Source organism: Anomalospiza imberbis, chromosome Z, assembly GCF_031753505.1.
Source record: "Anomalospiza imberbis isolate Cuckoo-Finch-1a 21T00152 chromosome Z, ASM3175350v1, whole genome shotgun sequence".
Taxonomy (NCBI): domain Eukaryota; kingdom Metazoa; phylum Chordata; class Aves; order Passeriformes; family Viduidae; genus Anomalospiza; species Anomalospiza imberbis.
The window spans coordinates 14,853,492-14,870,933 of NC_089721.1; the positions used below are offsets into that span (position 1 = coordinate 14,853,492).

At 44.0% G+C, this 17,442-nt stretch overlaps 1 protein-coding gene across 2 annotated transcripts; it reads left to right on the forward strand.

Moving 5' to 3' along the window:
• Positions 1–3,859: 3,859 nt before the first annotated feature.
• Positions 3,860–17,210, forward strand: ISL1 (ISL LIM homeobox 1). Of its 2 annotated transcripts, XM_068175815.1 has the most exons (7): positions 3,860–4,001; positions 4,130–4,238; positions 5,108–5,297; positions 8,296–8,555; positions 10,582–10,868; positions 12,302–12,469; positions 14,752–17,210. In XM_068175815.1, the coding sequence occupies exons 2-7, from the start codon at positions 4,211–4,213 to the stop codon at positions 14,866–14,868; spliced, it is 1,050 nt and encodes a 349-aa protein (XP_068031916.1). In that variant the 5' UTR covers positions 3,860–4,001; positions 4,130–4,210; the 3' UTR covers positions 14,869–17,210. The 2 variants fall into 2 exon arrangements, with proteins under 2 accessions (XP_068031916.1, XP_068031915.1); XM_068175814.1 differs by lacking the exon at positions 3,860–4,001 and having other exon boundaries at positions 4,028–4,238; positions 10,585–10,868.
• The last annotated feature ends 232 nt before the right edge of the window (positions 17,211–17,442 follow it).

A 17,442-nucleotide genomic window follows, 5' to 3' on the forward strand; every position in this document is an offset into this window, starting at 1 on the left:
TCCGATTGGCGAGGCTGCGCTGAGCCACCGCCATGCCCTGGGACAAAAATAGCTCTTCCGACCGGACTGGGAGATTCGCTGCGTCCTGCGGCTAGGTCCCCTCTTCTGAACTTCGGGACGGTGAACGCGACAAGCCCCGGAGGGGCGGCCAAGGAGCCCTTGCTACCCCTGCGCGCCCGGCGCACGGCCGCCTCAGCCCGGTACTGCCTCAGCTCCTAGCAAGGGCAACTCACCCTTCTCTCCAGAGCCTAGAGAGCCCACTTCCTCTCTTCCGAAACCAGCAACACCTCCTTAATCATTTCCCAAAGCTAAGGGTTTTTTTGTCTCCCCTGGGAAACCATCCTAGTTTTTGCCACTAAGCAAACTCAGGACAGAATTTATAGAAGTTCTTTAAGGGACGGAAAGGGTTAATCGCCACTGTCGGGTTAGGGGTTGTGATTTTGTTTTGGTTTGTTTTGGGGTTTTTTTGTGGTTTTTTTGCCCCCGTTCCCTTCCCTCGAATGCATATAATCTCATTTGAGCCCCTCAACGTGATGAAAGCTATTGATTTCTGTGTAGAATCACTGACTTTTAGCAGACTTTCCCAGCCCCCATCCCAAAAGTAAATAAATACGATAGAGGGGAGGGAAAAAAACATATATTTTCTTAAGTGTCTCATATATGTACAAATCTCGGTTTACGTCTTCCCATTCACGTGTATACTGATATCCTTCACCAGGGTTTTCCTCTAAATACCTTATTCATTGAAACTGGCAGTTCCACTCATTATTCCACTCCCATAAACTCGATTCTGATGCCGGCTAAATATAGAGCTTCGCCTTACTGGTAACGCGAATCGAATACACAGTAAGCAAATCAGTAGCACGGAGGGGAAAAAATCCCTTGATCAAAGCCCTCCTTTTCCCCCAATCCTGGTTTATGGGGCGGAGACAGGTTTCTCTCTTATTGCACATGATTTGCAAAGATCAAGCTTAAAATGCAGTCACCTCTCCCACAAGTAGTAGTTAAACCAAAAGTTAGGCAGTGGGGGTTAATAGAATTACAATAAGATTAGATTCTTTTCAATCAAGGGTATATCGGTGAAAAATACGATGTGTTATTTCTAATCTTGGAGGAGCTGTACTTTAAGCAGGTCGATTTTTAAAATATATTCATACATCTAAGGAGGAAAAAAATGCATAGAATGCAGTACAGGAAAACACCTCTCTTCGAGTGTCATAAAATCCTGGAATTTTCTGTTTCTCAGTTACTGAGTGATTTTTTTTTTTCATTTTTTCTTTTTTTTTTTTTTTTTCCTTTTTTTTAATTATTCGGACGTTTTTCCAGCCCGCAGCACGCGAGCTCACCCCGGGGGGAGGTGGTGGGGTGGGAGACGGAAGGAGGCCCCTGCGTGCCCCTCGGGGAGGGGCAGAGGATGACATTTGCAGCGTACCAGGAGGAAAGACACAAAAGGTCCGACACGCGCCCACCGCGCGGGGCCGCGGTCGCTCGCCCCGCGGCCAGCAGAGGTCGCCGCGCCGCCTGCGCGCCCGGGAGCGGGGAGAAGCCGGGCGGGCACCGCGCAGCTCCCCGCGGAGGGACTCCGCGCCGCCCAGCCCCGCAACGCGCCCCGCGGCCCCGGCGGGAGCGGCAGGGCCGGCAGGGACACGAGCACAAACCGGGCGCGGCCGTGCTCCCCCAGCCCGGACGAGCGGCGCAGGGACGACACTGCAGGCGTGGATTTCAGCGAAAATGGCTATTACTAACGGTTTGCCCCAAACTCGTGCTAGGCTGTCCGAAGCTGCCCGGCTTAGAAGTCTTTCAAACTGCTTTTTGCTTTACTCAGCTTTACAGAGAGAATTACAGCTACTATTCTGATACCTAAATGCCTAAGTACTCATAGTTATGCATATACCTAATATTTTCTATATATGCATGCACATAAACACCCCCCATCTATGTATATGTTTCTTGGGTGTGGAAGTGATCACCTGGAAGAGTTGCATTTCACACTGTTTATTTAAACGTCGAATATATAAATTAACTGTGTGCGCGTGTTTACAACATATCTTTACCTCCTGACACTATCTTGAGATCATTTCAGGGTAGTTTAGTTATCTCCGCAAGTGGTAACACTGAGTCCCGCTTCTTGTTTGAAATAAACCTGGAGGGTGTGTTTGCTCCCTCAGCTTCGGAAAGGAAAACATCTTGCCAAGTAAGTTAGAAATGCAAGATGGTCCGTTGATTAGTAGCTCTTCCAGCAGCAAATGCGAGTTTCAGAACTTTTTCTTGGCTGTTTCATTGCAATCATACTTCCTCGTGTAAAATTATTCTGCATGAATATGGCTTTGCCTCTCTTAGACCCAAACTCGGTTGCCTTTTACAAACATGGGACATTGAAAACAAGTATATTTTCCTGATGAACAGTGATTGGAGGGCACTTCTTACCTACGTTGATGAGGGCGGTATAATAGTCCATATGGAACAGAAGACAAAAATGGGATCTAAACAAACTCAAAGGGAACTTTTAAATCCAGGTGTGGATAGGGGGATATCGGAAGAGCATGGGGCGGTCGCGCTCGGGTACAGTTCTGCACAGACTGAAGGACAGGCACCGAGTAGACGAAGTGGAATCTGCCCTTTGAAAAACACGCACAGAGAAATCAGTACCCATGTCTTAAGATGCGTTTTGCCCAGTTTGGGAAACTCTCAGATAACTGCCTTCTGGAATCCGAGGGGCGCCGCGCGCCGCTGCGCAGACGAGGGCGCGGACAGCGCGCGGCACCTCTCCTGGCCACGACTCCTGGGTGAGGACTCCCCACATCGCCTCCAGGGAGCAGCGCCGCAGGTCCGCTCCGACAGCAAGTCCGCGTCTTCTCCCCACCCCCACCCTCTTTTTTTCTTTCTTTTTTTTTTTCTTTTTTTTTCCTTTTTCCCCCTTTATTTTTTCTTTTATTTTTCATCCTTTTTAATAATAAGAACTTTAGGGGATTCTCTTTGTTGGGGAAAGGAAGAAGTTCTTGATAGACAATTTAAGGTAAATATTTGTACCTTCTTCGATCTTGTGTTTAACAGAAATATTGAAGATTTTATCCATGAATTTAAGAGAAAGAGGCAGGAGGAAAAAGTAAACAGTCCCATCTCGTGGCTGGGGTCGTGCTCAGCCAGCCCGCCCTACCCTCCCTCTTCAGGGCACCTCCGCCTGGGCAAACCAGAGCGTGGCACCCGCCTGGGAAAGATAAACGCTCGGGAAGAAAACAGTTGGATTAACATCACCACCAAAAAAATTACATGTATGTATGTATGTGTGTGTATATATATATATATGTGTGTGTGTGTGTGCGTGCGTGTGTGTGTGTGTGTATATATGCATATGGATATATGGGGGTGTGTGTGTATAAATGCATGTATATGTAAATATCCATACGGAAATGGTACAGCAGCAAGCCCGGATGGGGGAAGGGGCATAGGAGCCCGAGCAGGGTCGGGAAGGAGAATGAAAGGTGTGACGGGAGATAAGAGACGGCGATGGAGGAGAGCGACAAGACGAAAAGTATAAAGGGAAATACAAATAAGGAGCGAGGAAAAGTTGGCCGCGCGAACCCGAGCCGGGCGGCCGCGCCGCCAGACGCTGAAATATGATAATGGAGCAGCTGCGCCGCGCCGCCCGCAGCCAATGGCCGCGCGCGGGCGTGACGTGCCCGCGCGTGACGTCGCGCCAATGGCGAGCGGGCTGAGTTGGAGCAGAGAAGTTTGAGTAAGAGATAAGGGCGAGGCGAGTGCCCGCGCCGCCAGCGCCCAGTCCGGCACCGCCGCGCCTCCGCACCGCACGGCACCGCACGGCACCGCACGGCACCGCACGGCACCGCGCCTCCGCGCCGCTCCTGCGCCGCACCGCCACCGCTCCGCACCGCTCCCGCGCCGCTACGCGTGGACGGACCCCGTCGCGCCCCCGGCGCCGCGCCCCGCCTCACCGCGCGTCCCCTTCTCTCTCCGCAGCCCTGACAGTGTCTCCCACGCCGGTGGTGTTTTGTACCATTTTCTTTTTTTTTTTTTTTTCCCTTTTTTTCCGATTTCGATTTTTTTTTTTTTTTTTGCCTCTGTTAATACTTCTTTTTTTTATTATTATTATTATTATTCTTGTTTTTAGCGACAGCTTTCAAACCTACTTTGGGGTCTTAATACGAAACCGTACATCATTTCACTGTGGACATTACACCCTCTTACAGATATGGGAGACATGGGAGACCCACCAAAAAGTAAGGCGGAATCTTTACCGTTGTTGGAATAAATGTGCTGTCTATTGTAATCGTCTCAGGCAGACAAACTGCTAAAGTGATGAACTTCATTTGAATGGTAGAGAAGGTGCCTTTGTTACCATGCCTGCATGCTTGCTCTGTCGTAGCCTATATGTTAACAGCCTTGGGGTCCTACTCTCTTTTAAAGTTTGGGGAGCAGACAGAATTTTGATGGGATCTTCAACCATGGAGCATTAAATTCTTCTCGTGATAGACTGCGGTGAGGCTGCCTGACTATCCAGCACCTAGTCGGTCTAAGGGTATTAGCATTAGACTTGCAAAAGAGAGCAAGTGACAACCGTAATGATGCTTGTTCTTGCTAGAAGCCTCGAGTCCCTTCTTCTGAGGGAAAGGGCTGAGTGGGAAGTGCACCCCACCATGCTTCATCGTTTCCAGTCAGAGCTTAAAATACGAAATGAAACACACAGGTCCTCTCCTCGTAAGGCAGAGCGTTCAAACAAGCCAACAATAAAATAAAAATTAAACGATGTGGGAGTTTGGAGTTTTGATTCCGTGCAAGGTTTTTGAAATAAGGACCTTCACCCCAAAGATTCTTCACATTTGCATTTTAACATATGTTCCGCCTCCTTTCTAAGCGAGGCAAGGTTTTGATGGCACACTACAATTACCATCCAAAAGTGTAATATTCTTTAAAAAAAAACCCTCAAAAACCCCAACAAACAACCCCCCCAAATATACAAACAAACAAAAAAAGTCAGAAACCAAACAACGCTCCCACAATACGCTTTATAAGGGAATGACATTAAAAGTGTGTTTATCTCTGTAGGAGAGTAAACGGTTAGTCAATCATGTATTTATTTTCATTTCAGAAAAACGTCTGATTTCCCTATGTGTTGGTTGCGGCAATCAAATTCACGATCAGTATATTCTGAGGGTTTCTCCGGATTTGGAATGGCATGCGGCGTGTTTGAAGTGTGCAGAGTGTAATCAGTATTTGGACGAGACCTGTACGTGCTTTGTTAGGGATGGCAAAACCTACTGTAAAAGAGATTATATCAGGTACGCCATTTATGTTGTTTAATTGTTCGGTGAGATTTTATTTTTCTTTTTAACTTTATAGATTTGATGGAGGAATTAAGAGGGAAAACTGTGAGGAAGAGGGTAAAAGATAATTGATATGCTTTTTACGTGTTTTTCCATGAATAGACCTGCGAGGAAAAAAGTTAGTAGTGAAGTTTTTTATTTCTTCTTTTCTAATGCAAATATCTGTATTACTAGAATTAGGTTCGGGACCATGTAGGACCTTTCAAAGGACTTTGGCAATGCATCCTGTGATTCTAACCAAGGGGAGAATAGTAGATAACTAAGAATATTTTCAATGGTGTAGATACTATGAGCAACACAGAACAGATCACTTTCTAAGACAACCTGAGAATTGCATCTCTGTGTTTCTGCAAAGACATAGTGACATTCAAAAGAAAGACACTTCAACACTTCAAGCGTGTATGCCGTAAACATAAATACCCGTGTAGAAAAAAGAAAAAAAAAAAAAAAAAAGAAAAAAAGAAAAAGAAAAAGAAAAAGAAAACCCTACTTAAACTAGGCCTATTAAAAAAAAAAAAAAAAAAAAAAAAAGCCAAAAACAAACCCCAAATTTCCTTCGGACTGGAGGATCCTTTTATGGAGACGTTAAAACCTAGACCAAAATGTTTCTTAGCTAAAATAACTGACATTTAATCTTTTTTAAATATTAACCCCTTTGGTGATATCTGACTGCCTTTTCTTTCTTATCTTATCTGTACTGATGAATTAGACAGAGCAGATCAAATTGCCCATCATCTGTTCGCGAACAATTGGGTATATTTAGATAATGGAACCGCTTCCTTCCTCACATTAAAATCTGGTAACTGATAAAATGTGAGAGTTGCCAATGCTGACACTATAGAGAAACCAAAGTAGGAATTTCGAGTGTGTTTATTATTTGCGCTCCTGGGTCATGCTGATCCGTTTCAGTGTCGCCTACTGGGTTTGCCAAATCATAAGTTTGTATGACACTGAGGTATGAACAATTTTTTTTTTTTTCAGAAAGTTTTGGAAGCAAATCACCTAGCCACCTAAGATATCTTCTGATTTCTGTGTAATTCTGAATTGAAATAAAACCCTCGAGTCTTTCCTTCTCTACTGCACAATTTATAAGCAGTCCATTCCTTCAAGCCATTGTGAGATTATTCTCCAAGTTCTAAAATGGCGAAAACCGGAGGGGTTTTTGTTTTGTTTGTTTTTTTTATTTATTCTTTACTTTTAAAATAATGCTGAAACCGTTCTCTTAAATGTTGTCCTTTCCCTAAATTCAAATGAAAGGAAAATGCTTGGACCAAAATGTGTTCACTTACCTCCTTGCAGAGCTAAGCGGAAGAAATTTGAGCAGGAAAAAAAAAAAAAAAACAAAAAAACAAAAAAAAAAAAAAAAAAAACCTCTTTTAAATTAATACGGAATACATTTAATTTGCTACAATTTAAAAAGAAAAAAAGAAAAAATACATTACGTTCAAGATGGCTTTGAAATAGACCATGAGCCAATCTCTAAGTGTCAAACCTGTGGGCAACCACCGCAACTTTTGTACCTATGAATGCACCTACTTTACTCTGTTGCTTTTGCTGTGCAGATGCTTGGATTTTTTTCTTCTCAAAACTCTGTAATTCGGGTATATGTAGTTCTGAATATAGGATTAGTACACCTCTATAGCTGTAAAAGCTACAGAAGTATATACTCACATGCATATATTACAGACTATCTCTAAGGAAGTATACTGGTGAGGAAATTGGTGGGGATAAATATTAGCTCAGTTTTAGGAACAGTTTTCACGGTCCATGTACCAGTACATTTTTCAGTGCACGTACCCGTACATTTGTGGCAAGATGTTAATTTTAATCATACCAAGGACTTCTGGCTAATAAGCACCCTGTGGGAGACGAAAGGGTGTGCAGTACGACACCCGAGTTGGAGCATTTTCTTATGTTTATCTACTGGTGGGTGAACTGTCGTCCTCTCCTCCATGAGAGACGAGGAGCCCGCCACCCACTCCAGAAACTCTAATTTGCTTTGTGGGGCTGTCAGCCAGAGGTTGCCCTCCCATTCCTTACCGGATCGCTCGAGCCCCGGCCCAAGGTGGGAGCGTCAGGAGGAGAAGAGACGGGGCAGAGACGCTGAGGTGGAGACAAGCTGCAGAGCCAGAGCATCGAAACTGCCTTTTTGTTGGGGGCGGGAGAGAGGAGTTACACTACTGTATATGTGAGCCTGAGGAGGCATGTGTGTTATGCTTATAATGCTGTATTAAATTAATCTGGTGAGAGGAGAGTAGGGGAAGAGACCCTGCGCTGGCACTTCCCCCTGCTGGGTCCCGGAGGCTAAGTTGATGGCAGTCCGTACACACATCAAGGGGCACAAGTCTTGAGTGGGTTCCGCGCGAAAAGTATCACAATTTGGAGAATCAGGCAGGTTTGTGTCTCGGATGGCAGCTTCGGCAGCCTCGCCTTTCCCTGGTGTGCCTGGGTAGTCTAGTTCAGACCCAGGCCAGGCTAGGTCAGGTGAGGAGGCAAGGAGAGGGCAGGGATGGCCCCACTCCTGCAGCAGCCCGAGCGCTGGGGCAAGAGGGAGAGGTTGGATATCCTCGGGAAGAAACGGAGTCTTTTTTTTGTTTCTTCTTACACCTCTGCCTCCCAACTCCTCTTTCACCGGTGTGTTTGTGTCCACTCCGCCTTTTATGGCACGGGGATCAGGGCACCGATTGAGAGTGAGTCCGGCTTATTCCTTTCCTCTTCTGGCTTCTGTATTTTCCATACTTTTTAAAGCAGTGAATTGTGTGTGGCGCGCCTACGCGGGGCCAGGGGCTGCCCACGAGCGGGAGTGAAAACCTCTTTCTTTTTCCTTTTCCTTTCTCCCCCCCCTTCCCCCCCACCTCCCCCCCCCCGCCCCTTCCCTGCCCTCCCCCTTCCCCCTCCCGTGCTCTCCCTGCTTCCCTCCCTTCTCCTTCTTTCTGGGCTGGGCCCTGCTCAGGTTATACGGCATCAAGTGCGCCAAATGCAGCATCGGCTTCAGCAAGAATGACTTCGTGATGCGCGCCCGCGCCAAGGTGTACCACATCGAGTGTTTTCGCTGCGTGGCCTGCAGCCGCCAGCTCATCCCCGGCGATGAATTCGCACTGCGGGAGGACGGCCTCTTCTGCCGGGCGGACCACGACGTGGTGGAGAGGGCCAGCCTGGGCGGCGGGGACCCTCTCAGCCCCCTGCATCCCGCTCGGCCTCTGCAGATGGCAGGTACCGCCCGCACCCAGCGCCGCGGAAACCCGCGGGGTTTGGCGATGCCAGGTCCCACTCTGGGCGGCGGGGAGAGCCCCATGGTCTCAGCGGGTCCCGCGCCTCCGTGGAGAGCCGGGCCTGAGCGTGCGCGGCGGCGGAGGAGGCGCGCCTCACGTTCGGGGCAGCTGCTGGTCCAGCTGCCGCGAGAAACGCCCGCGTTCGCGGGACGCGTGAGGCGGAACACCTGCGGAGGGGCCGCGCCCCCACCCGCCATCCTGCCTTCCTCCTGCCCCCACCACGCACCGAGTGCGGGATTCCTCCATCACCCTCCCCGAGCCCGGGGCAGACCTGAGCCTGAGCCCGAGAGGGGCGAGCCGCTGCGGGGAGCAGGTCTGTTTTCAGACCCCTTCGCTGCCTCAGGAGCGAGCGGAGAAGCTGTTCTGAGCGCTGGAGGAAGTAAGGTCTGAAAAGAGATAGACTTCATAACTACAGGCTGGCGCTTAGCCTGTAATTTAAAACTGTCAACAAGCTAATCTTCGGTAATTGCCTTTTAAAGTGACTCTTTCCTTCTTGAAACGTTTCACGTAATTTGATGAGAATTTCATCTCAAAACTCAGCCTTGTAACTTCAGAGTCGCTCCACCTTACAACTTCATTCACACTTCCAGTTCTCGACGGGTACGTCAGACACTCAGAGACCCTTAGCTTTAGGAAGGGACACTTCTCTGAGGCTAACTAGGCTGGACAATACAAGGTTGACCAGCCTTTTCGCTATGCAAGTAACTGTAACTCGGAAAGTTATTTGCAAATACAACTATTCTAAAACGGGTTCATTACCGTCTTCTGAGCTGCTTTGAGGTGACATATCTATATATAGGGAGAAATAATCCCGTAACTGGTCAAGGCAGAATTCTAGAGAGACTGTGCTCCCTATATCGTGTTTGTGCCATGTCTCCAAAAGGCTTAGTGTGTCGGCAGGTACAATACTGATAATATTTGAAGCCTTCGTATTGTCGTCATCTAATTTGCTGATGTATTGTTACAATTAGAAAAGTCGGAACCCGACTGTACGAAAGCAAGCACTTCTAATTGTTAGCTAAACAGTTTTAGAAAAAAAAAAAAAGATACTGTTTTTATTTTTCCCTCGACTGGGTCAGATTACACATAATAGCTACAGCTACGCAACGCACAGAAGAATAGCAGGACCACAGGATCACTTTGAGCTCTTGATGCGATGCCATCCGTAGTTTTGCGTTTCTTGGCAGTTTCTACAAGTTGGTGGGCTTGTTCTCCTTTTAAAAGCACTAGATAGATATTTCTTAATTATTTATCCAAAGTATAAGCAAATGCACCTACCACTTCCACTTTTTAAGATAAATCCCATCTCCCGTGCTTTGAGATACAAAGCTCTCACAGTTTTTTGGTTTGTTTGGTTTTTTTTTTTTTTTTTTTTTTTTTTTTTTTTTTTTTTTTTCCCATTGGCATGGTGCAGAGGATTTGGTTTGTTTTGCTCTGGTTTGGAAGCGTCAAACTGCCGGGAGCTGTTGCACGTTATCACGGCTTCTGGCTGAAATGAGCTAGATTCACTATACAAGAAGCAGACCCGAATTATGATTTATTTAAGAAGTATCCTTTAACTAATTTTCGGGCCAAAATTCTGTTTTGGTGATTTGTCAGGAAATAAATACATAAAACCTTCCTGCTCCTTTCCTAGCTCATATACACCTTAGGTAACTTGCCCTCCCCTGTCAAGTTTCATACAGGTTCAAGCTTCTGTCATTAGGGGTTTTAGGGGGGTGGTTTGTTTTTGCAAATTAATTGTCTGTGGAGTCAGAAATGTCAGTCACTCCACCAGTGCATAAAGCAGAGGAGGCTGCAGCAGCTCCGATAGATCTGAGTGCTTGAATGGCCTTTGAAAGAGGGTTCATTACACGCCCCCCCGTCCGCCACCTTCCCCTGTCCCACCAGCTTAGATTCATAGTCTCTGCAGACTCCCTGCTTCCTACTCACGGGGATCCTGTTCCTCCCTTCCCCTTCCCTTACAGCAGAACCTATCTCTGCCAGACAGCCAGCTCTGCGGCCCCACGTCCACAAGCAGCCCGAGAAGACAACCCGAGTCCGGACTGTTCTTAATGAAAAACAGCTTCACACCTTGAGGACCTGCTACGCTGCCAACCCCAGACCTGACGCCCTCATGAAAGAGCAACTGGTAGAAATGACTGGCCTCAGCCCGAGGGTCATCAGGGTTTGGTTTCAAAACAAGCGATGCAAGGACAAAAAAAGGAGCATTATGATGAAGCAACTTCAGCAGCAGCAACCCAATGACAAAACTGTAAGTGGCTTCAACCTCTGTCCGTGTCTGCCTTAATTCCCATGGAGAAAAACTTGGTGTATGTCAGGCCCGGACAGCCGCAGGGCTCGGTTTGGTGGTGTTAATTTTTTGCGATCTCCCTGAAAACAAAGAAAACTATACTGCTTAGCCAATACCCGTTAGTTTCTGCTGTCAGTGCTATCGAAACAGACCACAGCGAGAAGCCGATTTAGGCTGTTTAAGCGTACTTAGAATTTGTGGGGCTAAGAATCCGCAGTAGCTCAGACTAACTTCTCTGCAGCATGAATTAGACCTGCAGAGCTTATGGGACATAATAAACCCAGTCTCGTCCAATATTTATACTGCAAATGCAAAGGGCTCCTTGAGGAGAAAATGATGCCTTTACCCTCTTCAGTGTTTTTAAACAGGAGTAAATCCAGAAGTAAAAATAGTTAAAAATAAAAAGTAAAAATAAAATAAGAGGTGTTTTTCTTAGCACTGTATATACTATAAAGTGTGTGTATTTGTCAGTGCACTTACTGCAGAGAAAGACAAATGCAATGCAAATTTTTCGGAATTACCCTAGTGTTTACAGATTAATTTATATATAGTTATATCTATGTAGAGCTCTTTTCTGCTGATATATGCATGGTTGATGTAAACAGGAGGCATGCACTAGGTTCAGCAGAACAAGTTTTCTGTTTTCATTTTAAGCCAAATTTGTTTCTTTTTTATTGTTGTTGTAAGTCCACTCGAAGAAGAGTCTGTTACTCTCCCTGTGTATATTGACTGACCCGAGAAAGACTATTAATTCATAAGGCTGCCTAATTAAGTGGAATTTAAGGAGTTTCATTTTACCCTCTTGGAATGCAATAAAACACGGTGTTATTAACTCGCCTGAACAATCTATTCCTCGAGGCTTGGAGTTATGTTGTACACTGTGCCTGCACCACAGGCATACTGAGAGGGCTGGTTTTGGTGGTGGTTTTTTTTTTTTTTTTTTTTTTTTTTTTTTTGGAAGAGCGCACTAATGACGTACCCCAGGTTTGCTGAGCACTGGATACACGATCCAGTTGAGGTTATGCAAAACAAAACCAGACTGGACGCAAACCATAGAGTGGAGCGGGATTAACCGTTTCTGGTTCTGAGACGTCCATTGGCAGTCGAGATACAGAATGCTCATGTTCGAGAGAGTTTGGGGCGGAGGGGATATGCCTTGATACGAACAGACGAACAGGAGGATTAAAGGGAAAGAAAGTAAACTTCCACCGTGATAAATGCAGCGAGTAGAAACAGGCTGACCTAGAGTAGAATAGCGTAAGACATTCACAGCAGATTAACAAAGCAAATACAAGCGACCGTATAGATAAGATAGAAAGCAGTTTATTGACTCAGCGTTTATACACAATAAAGCTAACCAAGCTCATTAACATCTTTTGCTGGGCTGTTTACAGAATATCCAAGGGATGACAGGAACTCCAATGGTGGCTGCTAGTCCGGAGAGACATGACGGCGGTTTGCAGGCGAACCCCGTGGAGGTGCAGAGTTACCAACCTCCCTGGAAAGTACTGAGTGACTTCGCATTGCAGAGTGACATAGACCAACCTGCTTTTCAGCAACTAGTAAGTGTCGGTTCCCAGTCCGAGCCAACCGGTACCCAGGTCAGAGCAATGGGCAATTCACTCCAGGTGTCAGATGCTCTCAGAGATACAAGCAATCCAGATTAGGTGGGTTTTCCAGAAATTGCAAGGCGTGCACAACTGCATCCGTAAAAGCAGAGAACTGAATTGATTTCCAGAGGTTGGTGCAAAATCGATCTTAGTGTACAGCAGAGATATTTCTTAGTTGAGTGTGAGTTTGGATAAGGCCCGACTCAAGTCTGATAATAGTTTGTGCACTCCTGAAAACTGAAAGCGCTTCACCAAAACATTCTTTATATGTCACTTAATTGTATTTATATTTGTGAAAGCAGTTTCTAGAATTCACCCCTCCCCACTTCAGGCTGATTTTGCCTTTATGTTGTATGATGAATTTTGAGTACATGATTACAGTGTCAACCAGGGCCCTTGTTTTGTCAGACAAATATGATCTCTTAATTAAAATTTCAAAGTCAGTGTCTTAAGCATGTACTTCTAGATATAACTTTATGTATCTATATATGCACATTAATCTATACTCATATATAGCTTACATTAAATGTTGTTCTTTGGAAAGGAAATTGCTAGTACATATTTAGGTGAAAAATTCAAGCAATATAATAAACTACCTTAAACCAAAACAAAATAGATCTTTTAGAAGAAATTCTGTCCTTAACTCACTTCCTTATGCCTATGTCACTTGGCAGCCCATATGGGACCATATCGCCAACAGCACTTAGACGCAACAAGGTGAATTAAGGAAAGTAGTTCAGTCTTAAGTCAGTTTCCTGGCCTAGGTCTGTTAAAACCAGATAGTTCTAATAGTAAATAGTATGGTACATTGTATAGTATTTCAGGGATTCAGAAAAACAGTTAAGAAAAATTAACATGTAAACGTTTTTTGATCTGTTGGGCTTTTTTCTCCTTTTTTTTTTCTTTTCTTTTCTCTTTTTTTTTTTTTTTTTTACCACCAAGTGATGGAGACAAAGGTTTGTAGTTGAATCTAGCATTGTGTTCAGACCTTTTCGGTTTAGTATTGTGCTCTCCTGCAGAAGCCCTTTTCTTTTGCCCAACAGCAGTCAGGAGTGTGTTCCCCTCGCTGGCACACTATGCTTGCTCAGGAAACTGTAGCACAGCAGCAGGGCTATTTGCATCCTCTTACATCTAAAGCAACCATTGCTTTTCCTGCTTTAATCAAGCTGTCCATCAGATGGGAGAAAAAATTATTGCTTTTGCTTGCTTTACTTAATGTACCTTAACAAAATACGAGACTTTAAAAATCTTTGATGCAGGGAGGTTTTGTATTAAATAATTCAAAAAAAAAGGGAAAAAAAAAGGCAGGAGGGAAGATGAATAGTCCAAATACACACACATAGATAGGTAAATACACCATTAGGTTGGCAAATTATTATTGATATACATTCAAAATAATATATGATAATGAAAAGAGTTAAATAAAAGAATAGTGGAAGGAACAGACAGTTCACTGGCTGTTCTACACACGGCTCTAATCTGGAAAGGGCCTTAATCACAGAATTGGCCAGCTAAATAGGTGCCAAATAAATGCTTCTGGATTAACAAAGCTCCACCCTTCAAGTCATGCCTTTTCCCAGCACTACTCCTAAACTAACGGGAGCAGCGGGGCACATTAAGATGGAATAGTGTGACCTTTTTTATCAAACAGACTCTCATTAAGAAGAGATAGCACCAGTCTCGAATCAGGAATGAAAGCGGATGGCTGGTTTCAAATGCCTTCTGCTCCTGGATGCTCCTTCCAGGTTTATTTTGGTATGTGCACAAAAGGCGAAAAAAGTAATCATTCAGTTTCACGTCAAGAAAACACATGCACTCCTAAATAATTTACTAGAACATCCTATAGGGATTGCCACTCTTGCAAGACAGGGAAGAAGGCCTCATTAATAAGTTTCTTTGTTTATCTGCTTGATTTTTTCAGTCTTCTTTTTTCCATTTTTTAAATCTACTTTTTCTTGGTGATTTGGCCGAAGGCCTGAAGAAGGTTCCTGTGAAATCAATAGGGAAGCTAAACAGAGCAACCAGCAGTGACACAGCCTCCTGTGGAGATGTATCAGGCCTATTGGCTGCATGCCTTGTATATTTATTTTTGTATTCTTCTTTGCCTGCTACTTTTCTTTGCGTTTTACAGTTGTGGCAACAGTTCTTTTTCTTATTTTTCTTCTTTTTTTTTCCTCTCTCTTTTTTTTTTTTTTTTTTTTTTTCTTTTTTTCTTTTCTTTTTCTTTTTGGCAGGTTAATTTTTCAGAAGGAGGACCTGGTTCCAATTCTACTGGAAGTGAAGTAGCATCAATGTCCTCTCAGCTGCCAGATACACCCAACAGCATGGTAGCCAGTCCTATTGAGGCATGAGGAACATTCATTCAAATATCTGTTGTTGTTGTTTCTGCCCTTACCCTCACCCCTGTTGAAGAGAGTGGGAAAATGAACGTGTTGGGACTTCGAAATTTAGGGGGAAAGAATACTTAACAACCCTGTAATGAACCTAGCAAGGAACTGCTCCATGAGATGAACGGAGTCATATTTGAAAAGACAAGGTAATATGGTAGCAACACTGTGAAGACAATCATGGGATCTTACTAGAAAAAAAATGCTTAAAAGAACCACAAACCCCGCGCTTTTCAATGATCAGAGGAGTATCGAAAAGACGTTTTCCAAATATAAAGGATTTGTACTCGTGGATCTCAAAAAAAAAAAAAATCTTTTCATTTGACTGCACATCTTAGGGAGAAACCAAGGTAGAGGGACTTTCTATCTGGTCCCTCCCATTCCGAATGGTGCTGTTTCTATATTGGGGATAGCCTTGCCAAAAGAAGCTCCAGTAGGTTTTCCATCATCAGGAAAGAGACGATTCAGCCCTGCATTGTTGAAAGATTCCTTGCAGGAAGGTGGAGCTGCGTTGGTTTGCAATGTTGTTTTTAGTTGACTCATAACAAGGGGTTTTTCCTGGGTCTCTTCTAGCATGCCTGTAGCGGGGTTTTGATTTTGTTTGGTTGAGATCCACCCCCTATTAAGTGTGATGCGATTAAAAATAGGTTTTTGAATTCCTCTTTAAAGGTGAATTTATAAAAACATTGCAACAAGGTATACCTCTATTTTGCCACAAAGCGTCTCGGATTGTGTTTGAAATGTGTCCGCCCAAGAACCTTCCCTTCCCCCAGAGATGTGTATAGTCATCGGTTATAACGACTGTTTTTCTCTCTTTCCTTTCTCTTTATCTCTCACTCTCTAGAAAAAAAAAAAAAAAAAAAGGAAAAAAAACTAAAAAAAAAAAAAGGACAAGTAAAAGAAAAAAAAATCACTCCTTTTGTTTGCTCTTGCATTGCAAAATTATAAAGTTATTTATTATTTATTATCGAAAGACTTGCCACTTTTCATGTCAGTTGACTATTTTTTTGTTTGCTGAAGTAAAAAAAAAAAAAAGAAAAAAAAAAGAAAAGGTTGTACCGTGGTCTTTGAATTATATGTCTAACGCTATGTGGTTTTGTCCTTTTTCTTTCCTTAAATATGATGTGAAATAAAAGCGCCATATGTAGAATTATTATATCTTCAGGACTATTTCACTAGATAAGCGTTTGGAATAGAAATAATAATAATAATAATATTAACATTAAATAATGAACAAAGTTCCCTCTTTTAAATATTTACAGGTTAGCAGCTAAAATACCTGAAATAAAATATTGCATGCAAAGGCGGTCGTTAGTGAATAAAAGGAGTGGGATATTTTATTGCAAGTATTAACGACCAGCTTGTAAATTTCCGTTTCAACAACTGTATCAGGGCTAGTTGGATGCCTTAGCTTTCAATCGATAACGTTAAAAAGTCTCTTGTTCCCCCACCCCATCCCTTGCCCTTAAAAGTGATATTACTCTAGGCATGATCAGACATAACGTTAAGACATCTAAAGAACTGAGAGCTCAGGCTTTTTGCTGAGTTCTGCTATTTTTAAAAATAATAAAAAGAAAGTGCTGTATACCAAAGCCTCGTTGTTGAGATTGTTGAAGTGACCTGTACTTTAAGTATAAGCTCCTGATAAAAGGGACGCTTTTTGCTTAACAAGTCAAGTATGACCATTATTTATCAATGTCTGCTGTCAAAACAATTGAATAATGCTGCAGGAGGAATAGTTGTGGGGATATTTCTGTCGGGGATATTGCTGTGAAATTGCACGAATATGTTCCTTATTTTCTGTCGACTTCCCTCTCTTCACTCCCTCTTTTCTTCCTTTTTTAATTTGCGGGGGAGAGGGTGGTGAAAGCTAGAAATGTGGGCGATTTCTTGGGGAAAAGTAGAAAGAAGCAAATTAAAAAAAAAATGGGAAAGGGTTGTTTTTGCTCCAATCCAAGTGCTCCCTAGTGCTCCCGGGCAGCACAAGACAAAGGTTCACTTTAAAACACCCTTAAGGATACAGTCTGACAAAGACAAGTCGGTTTGCATGTCAGTTACTCCAAACCCTAATGTTTTCTTAACATAACCTTCTTTTCCCTCCCTCCTCACCATCTCAGCCCACTCTGAGCAAGCTCAGCTATAGACAAACCATTTCGACAGTACAGAGAACATTAAAAAAAATGTTAAAATCTAATACAAGGATTTCAATCATCCTGATTAGAAACTGGATTCATTTTGTATGCTCAAGTGTAATACATTTTTGAGTACTTGATAAATATTTAAATAAATATGAAATCTACCTTAAACTGTGTGACCAGTAACCCTTGTGTTTTCATACAGGATCAGAGGATTGGTACGGCGCTTCGGGGGGCGGGAGGGAGAAGGGGTATCATTTCTGTCCGGTGGTCTGACATGTAAGTTGTTGGAGTCGCTCTTACTTGGGTGAGTTTGGAGATGGAGTCTCCGACTCGGGAGGGTCTGTAACTGGCGCTGGAAACCTGTAAGGGTAGGGCAACCTGGGGCCCTTAGCGCTCGCCT

Excerpts from the sequence above, each read along its gene's own strand:
- ISL1 (XM_068175815.1), top strand. The coding sequence starts at position 4,211 with ATGGGAGACATGGGAGACCCACCAAAAA. Across the intron at positions 4,239-5,107 it reads CATGGGAGACCCACCAAAAA|AAAAACGTCTGATTTCCCTA; the intron begins GTAAGGCGGAAT and ends TTTTCATTTCAG. Across the intron at positions 5,298-8,295 it reads TGTAAAAGAGATTATATCAG|GTTATACGGCATCAAGTGCG; the intron begins GTACGCCATTTA and ends GGCCCTGCTCAG.